The sequence below is a fragment of the Pleurodeles waltl genome, chromosome 12 (assembly GCF_031143425.1).
Source record: "Pleurodeles waltl isolate 20211129_DDA chromosome 12, aPleWal1.hap1.20221129, whole genome shotgun sequence".
NCBI lineage: Eukaryota > Metazoa > Chordata > Amphibia > Caudata > Salamandridae > Pleurodeles > Pleurodeles waltl.
Genome location: NC_090451.1, coordinates 267840168 through 267853809, shown reverse-complemented (window position 1 = coordinate 267853809; position 13642 = coordinate 267840168). Strand labels below are relative to the sequence as shown.

Here is a 13642-nt window from a genome sequence, read left to right as displayed (position 1 = left end):
GAAGTATATCTTGTCTCTACGTAATACATTACATTACAGTTCTCCAAAGTGTTGGCACAAGAAGGAAGCCATTTTGTAAAATTGAATGCATTTTAAAAAGAACTGTACATGATTTCTCTTGGTTTCTGACTAACATTAATGCTTCTCATCCATTCTTTAGGTGCTACTACTGAATCATGTATTATATTCAAAAGTAGCCCGTGTCATAGTAGTTTTATCAAACCTACTAAATGCTCTAGTTTGATTCATGGATATTACAAACGTAAGACACTGCACAGCACAAAAAAGTCCATACTCTGGAATAAGATAAGCATATGTTTATTTTAAAAAATGTGTATAAAAGTACGAACAATAAATGTATAAAATAATAAAATATAGATACTTTTATAGAATTAACAAATGTATACTGTAGCATTCAGATTCATAATTAGAACTTTATAATCTCTTTGAGCATAAAAAGTATCAAACTGTAACTATTACTTACTTTACATATTACCAATTCAATCGTATCTCCATAAAAAGTGCGTTGGCATCTCTGTAGTGCATTTTACAGAATAAATTCTGCAGCAACCGGTATAGCAAGAAGTGCAAGCGCAGGAGTATCTGATATACCCAGCAAGTCGTAGAACTTAGAAAAGCCTTACATTTTTTGGGATCTGCGCAAATAATTATTAAATAATTAAATGTGCCTGTCTTGAATACATGCATTTGGAATTTTTCTTGCAGCTCTATTTGCGCCCCAAAATGTACAGTGTGAGGAGCGAAAGGGGGGGTCACAACTTCCTGATCCTCCTCTAATCATAAAATTGTGTCCTTTTTATGGATAGCCAAGCACTACAAAAATGATTGCCAATTCAACGGCGTGCGTATTATCAACCTAAACCTTTTCTGCATAGGAAAGCGACCTGCACATTACACAAAAGTCTGCAGTAGCCACGTTACCCGCTGGTCTATCTTGTCAGATGAGCCCCAGCCACCTAATACAGTTTACAAGGTGTTTTGGAATACTTCATTTAACTCCTTTTGAGTTTTTTTTTTTTTTGTTGCAAGAAAATGGTATTACACTAATTTCAGTATGCAGGTAGTGCAGGTGGCCCTAATGGGTGGGGGAGAGGCAACAGTTTGCAAAAACAAATTTAGAGATAAGCGCCTCCTCTCTTTGACTTCAAAACTTTGAACTAAAGGTAACTGGGCAGTGTAAGATGCAGGAGAAATGGCGATCAGACAGAGCAACACCTCTTGTTTTGGAATTACGTTATGGGTGTGCAGGCTTGACAAAGGATTCACATACCTATGTGAGGTGTGGGAAAAGACATAGGGAGTAGGGTGTTAAAGGCCATTTCAAGAACCACCTTGGTAATAAGTAGATTCGCTTTACCACGGTATGCGCCAAGTGGCTGGCGGAGATGAGATCTCCACTTTTAAAAGAGGGTTTGGCCAAAGTGCTGAGGTGGCCAACACCCTGTTCTCTGTGGTTTCGTGCTCATTATAAGCGTTTCCGTGCAGGCTGAGGTCAGATGTAGAAACACGTTCCTCAGCTGCCCTGAGGTCCTGCATTCAATCCTAATTCTTGAGGCTTAGAGATCTGAGAAGCAGCGGATAATGAGCGACAGTTTTCTGATGGCAGGTAAAGCCCTCTGACCCCCAAAAGAATAATTAGAACAGTCTGAATGCATTCACCAAGAAGGGGACATTTTAAAACCCCATCATTTTAGCAAAAAACATTGTTAAGCTTTAGCAGGGCATGTTTCAAAAGGTGAACTATAAACTAATCCGCAATGCAGAAAAAAACAAAACAGGCACACGCCATTTTTCAGAGAAATGTTTTAAATAGGGGATCGTAAGGTAGCCTTGTTTGTTTTAAATAAAAGTCACACCTTGCAAATGTATTCCAAAAAACATGGTTTTACACATATTTATCCCATTTAACAGAAACGCTCAATTAACTATTGTAAACAAATTGTACTATTTCAAGCATTTCCATTAATGTATTTTAAGCTTACAAATGAAAAACATAAGGTAAACAGAATGTATGCTATCTCCCCAAAAACGCATTCCTTTGGTGTTTGGTTTGAGGGCCATCTAACTATCGCATCTAACTATCACATAAGTTTTCCGCTGTGTGATAACCTTCTGATTAAGTCTCCTATACTGATCTAAAATGAAGGTGTTCACCTTGCAAGACAGGTTACTAGCTTTCTTGTCTTATATATATATATATATATATATTTTTTTAAACTAAATAGTGTATTTTATTGATTGGTTAATAAAATATTTGCTCAACTCCCTACTTGCCCGCAGGTATTTTTTAAGTTGATGAAAAGTTTGAAACAGACTCATTGGTTTCACTTAAGAATCAAGGCTTCAGTTCATACTGTGTCCTTTTGTCACAACGGTCACATTTTCTTTGTCTACTGACTATTTGTCAATGTACGAATTAAGCAAAATGAAGGTAAAGACGTGCGCCAATCTGGGCACCCTGGTACCCAGAACACACCTGGTGGATCACCTTCCTTAAGTTGCTCTACCATGTCTTGTACACCATCAGTCTTTCATACGAATGAAGGACAGAGTTCAAATCATGAGGATTCGAGACGCTGCCCTAGATGGAGTCACCGTAGTGGTGGACGAGAGTGAGATTTTGTAGATGTTATGGTCCACCCTGGGAACGTCATATACTCACTCATTTTCGAGTGATCTGCGTGAATGCCAAGGCTTGACAAGTCACCTGGTATGTCAAAGGCTGTTCTGCTACCACCTTTTCTGAGAACACTAAAGGAGACAACTCGGCTGATTACAGACCTTAAAAGGAACTTCAACTCAGACATCCAAGATGTAGAAAAATGTGAGCGGCGTCTTAAGGTAAAGAGCCAATAGAGGTATCAGTCTACATTCAGCAGGCTCCAGTTCTGACACATCCTGGGGGTGCCTGCAGCCCTACTCTGATACCTGGTGCACTGAAGGAGGAGGTATTTGCACAGCAGTCACCGTCCACCACGGTGGTGACTCAGCTGGGCCCTCGGGAGCCATTTCATGCTGGGAACACCCTCTATATATCCAGCATTAGCTGTGGAACATGGATCTTACAGGGTTTACTTTAGGTCGTAGACATAAATTATACTTTACAAATATTTTATATTTGAATGTCAAATACAATAAAAATCTGCAAGCATTTCTCTTACCACATTTTAAAAACACAGAAGTAGTTTGACAAAAAATACATTTCTTGTCAAGCCTTAATTAGGATCTCCCTGCTCTAAAGTATCAGGTTGGCGCATTAAGTGCAATGTGGTGAAGTATCGGCAGAGTGGAATTAGGAAAAAGACAAGGACGCCTAGGAATAAGAGGGCTAAAAATTATAAACCACATTCGCTGAAAAGCTGTGTCTGTTCTGCCTTTGCCATAAATTGAGATTTGGCAAGCCAACAATCGTGCCATCTTATTCTTTCCTTCAATGCAGTATTTTGTGTTGGGGGGGGTCTGCGGTGGGGCGACCTGCCACCTAGCTTATTATACTTTATCTTCAGCCAGCAGTAGACTACCACGAAAAATCACCACTTTCCTGGGAGAAGGACACTTCATTATTGCCTGCTGGGGATCAGGGCCAAGTGGAACACACACACACACATATATATATATATATATATATATATATATAGTTGCAGGACATTCATATGTGACATATGTTTTATATTTCCAGATATGAGACTTCGGAAAAGTGCGACTGAAGCTCATTCACTTTCAAGATAGTTGATCTTCTCCTCCCATCTACTATGCTTTGAGCATTACTGTCCCTACGGTTACTTATGCACTCTGTTTCATTAATCTGCAGACAGCGGATGCAGAGCACTCATGTTGTACATGTTCATACTTTCCATTTATTCTCTGGAGGGAGACACTTTCATCTCAGATCAAGATGTGCTGGGATGTAAAGTCATTTCTTTCCTTGTACGTTGCAAGCACCACGGACGCTCTACTAAAACAGGAAATCCATAATAAACCCAAAGTCAGGAAATTCTTGCATTAATAACAACTGTCAACCTCATTTGTAATATTCTCAACACCAGCAGTATTTGGAATGTGAGAAATTTGGTAATATGCGAACCACTGAACATTGCAAAGTATGTCCTAACAGCCCTGAGGTAGTCTGGGGTGAGAAAGCGCTTTGGTACCCAGAAGTATGAGAGCCATACAGTACCTAGTGGTATGAAAGCACAGGGTACAAAAGGGTCTAAGGCCACTCGTGTACTGTGGGGGGTAGTACCGCCCCCTGAGCACTGAAGGGCATAATAGCTCTTATGTACTGTGGAATAAGTGAGGCCTAGTACAGCTGGTATGAAAGCCTTGGAATAAAACCACAAGGTCTAAAAGCCAAGGAGTTCATAGGTACTCTGGGATCTCATGGTGCATGGAGACCCCCAGTAGTGGTTTAGGAGGCCTTAGGTGCCTAAGAGCCCTCCGGTAGCATGTGATACAGTAGCCTGGAAATATGGTGGAGAATGATGCCCCCGAGAATCGCAGGGCACTGCTCCAATTTCTTGTTTTGTTTCTTACAAAAATAAATATCACTGGATTGTACACGATCCCCCTTTGTTAAGGTGGTTTTTTGTTAGATTTTCTTAACAAAGAGCTGGCAGCAGCCAGAGCCCCTCCTTGGACAAAACGCACAAAATAATCTCCAACCAAGGGACCCACAGCATAAAGTCCTTCTTCCCGAGTGCATTCATATGTGAACTGGTCAATGTCAATAGGGTTTCTTTTCGAGATGGCTGGTTTCTCATTATCCACTGCCAATTGGGTACCATTGTTCGGTAAGAAGGAGAGATTTGGGTTGGACCCAATCAAAACCAGTGCCATAGAAATGTTATAGACCACGTGATGCCCACTTTTGTCCTGAAAGACACACTTCTTGTCATCTTCAAAACGCACAACAAAATGTTCGGGAAGACTGATATAGCCTTCATACGGCCCAGAGTCAAAGATGGACTGTTCCTTCATCATCTGGTGAACTTTGTGATATTCTGGATACATCATTTGGGGTAGCTGATTAAAGATGAGGCCTGGGTCGTTCACCTTTCTGCGGAAAGCATGGATCACAGGAATGTTACAATGGTGTGCAAAGAGAACAGCATCAGCTGCAGTCAGCCCTGCACCGATTATCAGGACAGGGTCTGAGTTTGGACTAACACTTTGGTTCCTCACAGCGTCTTCCAGGGCGGAGATTTGATGCGAGATAAAAGGAAGGTCCTCTCCTTTGATGCCGAGCCGAGAGGGACTGTCAAACATGCCTGTTGCTAAGACCACATTCTCGGCGTATATGGAGAAGGGTTGCTGTCGTTCACTCTCCGTCTTCAGGAATCCATTAACCTGAAAAAGTCCCCTGTCCTTGTTTGCACTGGATGTATTGTTGAATTGTTCCTCCAGATCAAAGGTGGAGCTGAGATCAGCGTGAGCATCTTCGCTCTTGTACAAGAAGTTAGCACCGGTGTGGACTTTCCTAACTGAAGTCACCACGCTTCCTGAGATGAAGTTTTCTTGCAGGCCTTTATTCTTAACATAATGCTGATAATACTGAGCAATGTCTCTTGCTGTAGCTCTGTCATTTCTCAGGTGCCTATTTGAAAAAATAGAGAAGACAAAGTACACTGTTTAAGTACCACACAAGAACACTCTATGATCTAACAAAATAGCAATCAAAAAGTGATGAATGATACTGTCCAAAGGAGTAGTTTGTGTTTTGCTAACCTTTTTGGCCTCAAGAGACAAAATGTTTTTTAAATGTGAACAAAGGCCAAACAAGCAAATCGGTATGAAACTGAAATTTCTATTTTATTTCACACCTGGAGAAATCTCAACTGTCAAAGTACTAACCTCTCGCAACACTTGAAGTGAACTGAGGTGGAAAAGGCTGATCAAAAATGCAAGACTCAACAGGGCCAGGTTCTCCAAGACATTGGAATATTTCACACCCAAAGAGGTATATTGCAGGAATGGTTACTTAGGAAAAGTGGCATTTTTGGGTGGCCAGAAGAAAGAGATATTTAGGTAATCTCAGCTTATATTTTTGCCTAACATAGCATTAAGCCCATCTGTCATTAGTCTGGTCTCATTTCCAAAACATACACAGTATAGTTCACAGTTGTGGAAGAGAAGACATCCAAAGAATTGCTAAGAATGCACACTATCAGCTATTCTATGATTGATATTATATATCAATCATATATACTGCTTTATATTAAGAGAACTCCTATACCCTCTGGTATCATTGTGTCTTAACAGACCCACTACACTGAAATGAAATCATACCTAACTGCTGGCAGAGATCTATATTTGACATTAAACAAATAAATAACACATTTGATCTCGTTGACAATGTGGACTTTATTTTAACATGTGTAACAAGGGCACAATATGCTCTTTTGTGCAAACCCTCTTGTAGAGTCTATCAATCTTGGAGAGATGAACTAATTATTGCTACAATTTAATTTTGCTACTCCCAGGGCAACAACACGCTGCAAACCTTTTCAGTTTTTTAAAAGAAATTATGGTTTGTAAAAGCGGGCACAATCTTCATGGGTGACGACCTTTTAGAATTGTTCCCATTGGCACCAATGTGAGGTCCAAACACTAAAAAATGCAGGTGCACTGGCAAACCAAATCCCCACAAGTTTCGGTTGTTACTGATAATGGATGAATACACGCTCAACTTTCTCTGAAGTACTTCAGTAACTCGCTCAACTATGCTGCAGTAAAAGGGGGTAAAACCTATCTATCCCTTTCGCTCCCAGTTCTGCTTTTCCTTAAAGCAGCAGCCTATATTAGCCTGTGAACCACCATATTACAGGAAGTCTCGTGAGATTATTTTTACAGAATACTGTCCCTGCAGCCTTGAGGCATCTGCTCAAGTACAGTCTTAACCCCTTCCTTTCAGATGTCTTTCTAGAAAGCCCAGCTAAGCTGTTAGTTTAATGCTATTGCTCCAAAAACACCTATGTTCCATGTCCTATGTAGACGACACCAGCATAAAGTGTTTTCAAGTGGCAATATTTCCAGGAGGTTAACTATATGTAGTTTCAGTGTGGATTAGAGTGATAATTACTAATTTCATCATCAGCCTGATAGCTTTATACTGCTTATGTATCCTATGTCTAAAGTCGTGGCCTATTCTGCTATCTTCAAAATATTTGGCTCTCCTACTCTCCTCTACACTGGAATATTGTAAGTGCCTCAAAGAAACAATTTATCATATCTTGTACCTAGAACGTGTAAATCATGCTAGCATAAACCATATGCTTCATTCAGATGAAACATCTAAAGGGAGACTTTACCTTCTCTTTCGTCTGACCCAGTCTTTAAAGGGTAGATCAGGTAGGCCCATCCATTCGCCGCGGCTGAGTGTGATCATGGATCCTTCAATGGACTACAATAAAACAAATATCACAAATCAGATTCTCAGGTCAACCCTCTGTAGTTTGGACACTTCTAGGTTAGCCCAGCCTTCATCCTAGTCTGCATGCCTAGAGAGACCACGGATACAGTTCTGAGCCGCATGCAACCGAGTACTCCTGCTCTCATCGGAGTGATTCATAGCAATGCCAACCCCACTGAACAACTGAAATCAGACCTCCAGAAACATTACATAATGCACAATATAAGGTTGTTTTAGGTTAGCCACTTCGATCCTAGGTCTTTGACATGCACTTGCTGTTGTGTGCAAACCACTGCTGTTGAATTACTAATTTAGGAGGGTGACTGTGTTTGGGATGCCCCTTTGAAGCACCCTCAGTAGCAAAGGTTTTAGTAACATGTTCATAAGGAAGAGAGAGAATGTGCAAAATTGAGAAATATGGAGAACAGGAATGTACAGTGCCCTCTCTGTATAATAACTGCGCAAAACTTTAATCAATTAACTCCAGAAAGATTATGCCAGAAGAAAGCACAGAAGGCAGCTTTAAACAATTGATAATTAATTTTCAAAATCAAAAAGTAAAACGTATTGGCTAAGGAGGAAAATGGACACATATACAAATACAGGAATATGGTGAATAAAACAATTAGAATTCTGAAGAACTAGAAGAGGTACTTTGCATAGACATATTAGGCCAAAAAGGCGCAGTGAATATGAATAATGGAGCAAAATAAATAACCAACATTTTGAGGCTCTATGTGCAATGTATTCCTAAAGCAAGCTATACAGAAATTATTAGATGAGAATCAATTTGGAGAATCTAACAGTCTGAGGAAAAAAACATGTGGTAAATGCTATCACAGCATTCAAATTCTTTGTGACAAATACAATTTAAGCACATCTAAGCACAAAACATTAGTGGACCCATGGATCTTCCAACTGAATATGTAGGTGCTGCAATAGTCCCACAGGGTTACTTACATTCCAAGCACCGCCTGGAGGACTCTGGCCCAGGACTAGATGTGGAATTGCCCGCTCAGGCTCATGCCACCAGGTCAGCGTGGACTCCGCACTGCTACCCATATCAGTGTCTGGCCTCAACAGGGCATCAAAAAGAAGAGCAACAGGGCTGGAAGATCGTCCCTCCAGGCCTTCCGAGAGATACTGCAGATCCTGGAAACAGAAACAAGAGTCACTCAAAAAGATGCACCTAAAAGAAATCAGCAAAATTCATTTATATGGACATTTTGCATCAGCGGGCCAGAGAAGAAAGAGAACCAGAAGCTAAGTAGACACGTGCAGCATCCATGCACTGAGTGAAAAGGTAAACTCTGCATTGCCAAGGTATGTAGGATAGGAAAAACTGAATGTGCCCTAAGAGTAGTGAAACTAGTATACAATTGCATTTGTCAAGTACCGGTCGTTTCCTGATTGTCCTTACACAGGCATTTGTTCTAAACAGCTTGTTCTTTATGCTAATTTGTATGAATGTATATACAGAATTTCGTGGTTTTATCTATTCGATGAGATAAAATGGGGATTCGAACATTTGGATGAAAATGTATGAACGGAAACTGACCCGTGGGAGATTTTTTGGAAAAGTAAACTGGTTGAAATATTTTTGTAAAAATTGTCTTGAAGATGGTAAATTGCAAGCGATATTGTATTGTTAAAGGTTGTGAATTCACTGGTAAGTGATATTCTAGGAGTGCCTGAAAAATGATTCGCTGTTAAACAGTTTACTTTGGCCTTAGGAGACCTTTTGCTCGACATTGTTTTTATAGGTTTACTTCAAAAGAGACTCAATGAACCAGCTCAAAAGCAAATAAAAAAGCTTTTGAATTGTCAAAAAGAAACAAGACCTCCCTTTTTGAGTTCCGGTCTACACAACAGGTAACACACACACAGAGTTTTGTTTCACACGGAACTATAAATATAGGTAGTCTGGGTCTCTTGAGTTATTGTTGCCATGTCTGGCACTCAGCATGGTTTCTAGAGGTTTCTTGTCAACATCAAATCCAACTTTCATTTGTAAATGTACATGTTGGTGGGTTGTCCAATAGAGCCTTACACGGTTTGCTCTGCAAAGAGAAGTGAAAGAATGAAGTTGTAGGTGTTTATGTTTTTTAGGTAATTTAACAACCATCAGTGCACAATTATCTTCCTTATAAGGAGGCAACTTGTCCAGAAAGGTTGCATCCCGTTCACAACATGGCTTTAGCTGCCACTTCGTGATATATGCTTTCTCTTGTATCACAGTCGTTGCGGGAGCACAATGCATTAGCCTCAGCTGGTTTGTCTACTTCAACAGAATGAGTTTTTACGGAGTCATTCTTACAGAAGTATAAACTTTGCATTGTCATTCTCTCGTCACAAAATGACATGTGGACTATGGAATCTAGCAGAGCCAGTTTTTAAGAATGCTACCAGATGGTTCATTGATCGTAAATGTCCTCCTTTACAGTAAATGAACCATCCACATTTTTATAATTTCTTAATACAAAAAAAAAAAAAAAAAGAAAAAAAAAAAAAGGAGGGTTTATTGTAGTCACCTCTCCACACCTCGAAGCATGCACGTCAGGGACACCTTTCCAAGAGGACTAATCATTATCTGTCATTTGAAGTAGGACTAACCTATGTTTTTTTGCTAGACTGTTTAAATTAGCTAGGTTTCTGGGAAGGTTATACCTTACAATTGAGTGAATGATTGGCATAAAATAATTCAGTTTAACAAACAAAGTAAACTAGCCATGAACTTCACACTGGTAAAAGGACACCTAGGACCTGAAGAAGGAGCATAATGAGCTCAGAGATCAATGGATGCCCACCGCTGCTAAGTGCTAGCCAGAAGTTACCCTGTAAGTCTACAGGGCTTGTTATTTTGGTTCCGTTTAACGAGTGTTTCTCCCTTTGTATGTCTTCTTTTGGTTGATGTGAAGTTGTCAAACATTTTAGAAAGTCTAGATACATCAACAAAACTAAAAACACCTGTGTTACATATCTTTTAGAAGGATACAGAGGTGTTATTACTTTAGTGCATTGAATGGCTAATATGTTGAGGGCAAAAGAAAAAAAAAAAAAAGGACACCACAAAAGCAGGAGTTTAAACAAGTATTTCAAAGCGTAGGGGCTGTAGCGAAAGTATTACACAAATAGGCCCTTCAGTACTTGAAGTATGTTTCTTGGGCATACATGCAATCATAGGAACCATTTTTGGAAACGATGTCACCTATGTGCCAATAGTATTTTTTTCGTAATAATATATAGCAATGAAGAGGAGAACCCATTTTAACCATAGTCTTTCAAAGCAACACTAATGGTGATTTGGAGTCATAAAAAGACTTTGTATGACACGGAATTCAACTGATTGTTTATAATTTCAAGGGCAGGAACAGAACCCTAAAGGGTAAAACACAACCTTTTCAATATCTGACTGATATGTGAGCACACATAAACAACACTTCATGTTGAGGAGGCAGAGTGTGGATTTGGGACTTTTTAGGAAAAACTCCCATATAACCTCATTTTAAAGGATAGATACTTTATTTTTAAGGTGATACTTTTTCCTCTAATGGGGAGTTTGCTGTCAGTAGTGCCAGACTCTTGTTCTTTTCATCACTTTTGCTGAAACCTTGTGAATTCTCAGGAATTCCGTAGTTATTCACAGATTTTTAAAATTATTTTATGTGTCCTTTACCTTGTATTTGTTATTAAAAATAGTTAAATTACTCCTAACTCTTAATACTTACTGTGCCTTTCTTTATTTTAATTTTTTTTATATTTTCAAGCCTATTGTCTGATAATAAAACGTCACACCCTCAGATTCAACATATACAACGAGCGATGACAGAGGTCTAAAACACAAACTCCATTCAGATATTGTTAGGTGAGGCTCAAGGGCAGCTTGAAGCTTGAAACTGGAGCTGAAATAAAACCGACGTGAGTGGGAAGCAAAGGTCCAAAACTTGAGGGCAAGTATTTATCACATTTTTCACCGTATGGCCTTGAAAGAATGGCTCAAGCAATCGCCTTATCTCGGATCTCTCAAACACAGGGGGCGACACCACTGACATAATAAACTTAACTTTGATACCAGTTAGACATTTAATTCTCGCTCCTAGGTCTCAGTGGTTATTGACGAATTAAAAAAACAGTTTCAACTCATTACAATTTTGAAAATTCAGTAAGTGTTTTTTTCTAAAGAGTGCAAAAGTTGTCACCTCGACCCACGAGGAATTTAAAGACACCACGGCCATCTGCCTTAAGGACATACAATGTTCCTAATATATTGTGATTGTGGAAACTCACAGGAGCTATATCTGTTTCACTTTAAGAGGAGGGTCCTAGCAGTACCCATAGGAGAAGAGGAGGCCTACCGGTTAGACTTGTCTACTTGGAATTGGTGATCTCGGTGTGAATCTTGGCCTTGGCTCACTATTATGTGCAGGTTACTTAATCTCCCTGTGCTTAAAAATGTGTAACGTAGTCTGATTCTCTTGTAAAGCACTCTTTTGGTCCTGGGCCAAGTTTGTGCTACCTAAAACTTAAAAAAGTTAAATGTGAATGGTACTGTACCAACAGCATGTTCTAAACACATGCGGAGTGTCAAGCCACTTGGATCAAAAGTCTTGTGATGCAAATTCATGTAATCAAGGGAACGTGATGTCATTTCCGCTGCAACTGCGTTTAGGTGACAAGACCTCTCTGCAGCAGAACGCTATTTCGCCATGCTGTCAGACTGAAAGCTAATGAACATTAACCTCCATTTCATTCCGGGTCGTGGGTAATGAATAGCCTGCTGGGAGGTGTGCCAAGACCTGCTGTGAGTCATGGTGTTTCTAGCTACTCAACAGAGAAAAAGCAGCGAACTCGTCGATGTCCAGTCAAACTAATTTACAACGCAATCATTTTAACGAAGTTAAGTGCACTCTGGACCAGCTTACTCTAGCTCATTGTTCTAACCAACTTGAACAATTTCTTAACGTTTAAAAAAATAGAAAAACAATCCAGCGTAAAAACTGAGCTAAAGTGCAAAAAACAAGTGTCTGCGTGCCCTGTTTCTGGCTGTTTTCTGTCATCTGAAATCTGTTTTCCTGCATTTGTGTCACCTTAAAACATGGTCGATGTATGCACCGACACTGGCAGACACCATAACCTTCTGTCATAACAAGCCTTCTGTACAGCGGCGTCACTACATCTGCGATCCTGAGGAAACGGCAGTGGTACTCATGGGTGAACTCTTCCATCTTAAAGCGCGGTTTGGGATACATGTGAGAAGCTCTATGGTTTTTGGTATTCCTGGGCGAGATCGTACTACAGTAAAAGACCATGTGACTCCACATGAACCCACAACTGGCTCCGCTTACAGTCTACAGCTAAGCAAATGAGGCCTAGAGCTACAGAGCAAAAGTGTGTCAAGTGGGAGATGCACCTCTCATCTCATCTCATGACCATTAAGCTTCAAAATAAAGTTCCCTCCCCATTAGACCAAAGGTTCTGCCACTAAAACCCAGAGCTAGGCACAGTCAACCTCACATGTGATTCACATTTTGTTCACTGATAGAAATTGAATTTCAAGAGAGAGGCAGAGGTGGAAGTGACGTGCTGCTGAATGTCTGTTACCCTTCTTTCTACGCACCTGGTCTGTAAGGGGGAGCTCGGGAGCCTCCTCCAGCTTCCGCTGCAGGATGGGGTTTGAGTGAGTCGCCTCTTCTTTGATGTAGGGTGTGTAGCCAGACAGGAGGTAGGAAAGGCAAATTCCTGAAGGGCCATTTCCTGAAAAGCAGAAAGAAGGAAGATTTATTGATGTTGAATCGATTCTAAACTACCTGTCTAAAGCCTAGGTATCCAACTTGGATCGAGGTGGGTCGGGTCTTGTCAGATTTCCAGGCGATTCACAAAAGATAAATTACAGACAGCAAATCTCAGCATTGGTAATCCTGAAAATCTGGCATGAATTCTGCCCTCTGGGACCTATTTTGGAGACCCTTGTTCTAACTCATCGAGTGGAGAGCAGTTGGTTGGTTAAAGTACAAATCTTTTTTTTAACCCCATGCCCATGGAAAGCATTCCCCTTCACAGAACGTATTTTTACTCTGGCAGCAAGCATCCACCCTTTAACATTTCACTAACAATGAAATATTAAAGGGTAGTGCCCGAGGACACTTATAGTTCACAAATAAACATACATGTACATATTGAGTGAATGTCAATTCAAGTAGGGGCAAGCGATTC

The 13642-nt window shown here is 40.2% G+C and overlaps 1 protein-coding gene across 1 annotated transcript in view; it reads right to left on the bottom strand.

The window, feature by feature from the left end:
• Positions 1-2228: 2228 nt before the first annotated feature.
• OSGIN1 (oxidative stress induced growth inhibitor 1) overlaps positions 2229-13642 on the bottom strand; it is a 32471-nt gene continuing 21057 nt past the window's right edge. The window contains exons 3-6 of the mRNA XM_069215573.1: positions 13047-13183; positions 8390-8581; positions 7329-7420; positions 2229-5614 (exon numbers count right to left, since the gene is read on the bottom strand). Coding sequence (XP_069071674.1) covers positions 4594-5614; positions 7329-7420; positions 8390-8581; positions 13047-13183 — 1442 coding nt within the window. The 3' untranslated portion in view covers positions 2229-4593. The remainder of the gene's footprint in view (positions 5615-7328; positions 7421-8389; positions 8582-13046; positions 13184-13642) is intronic.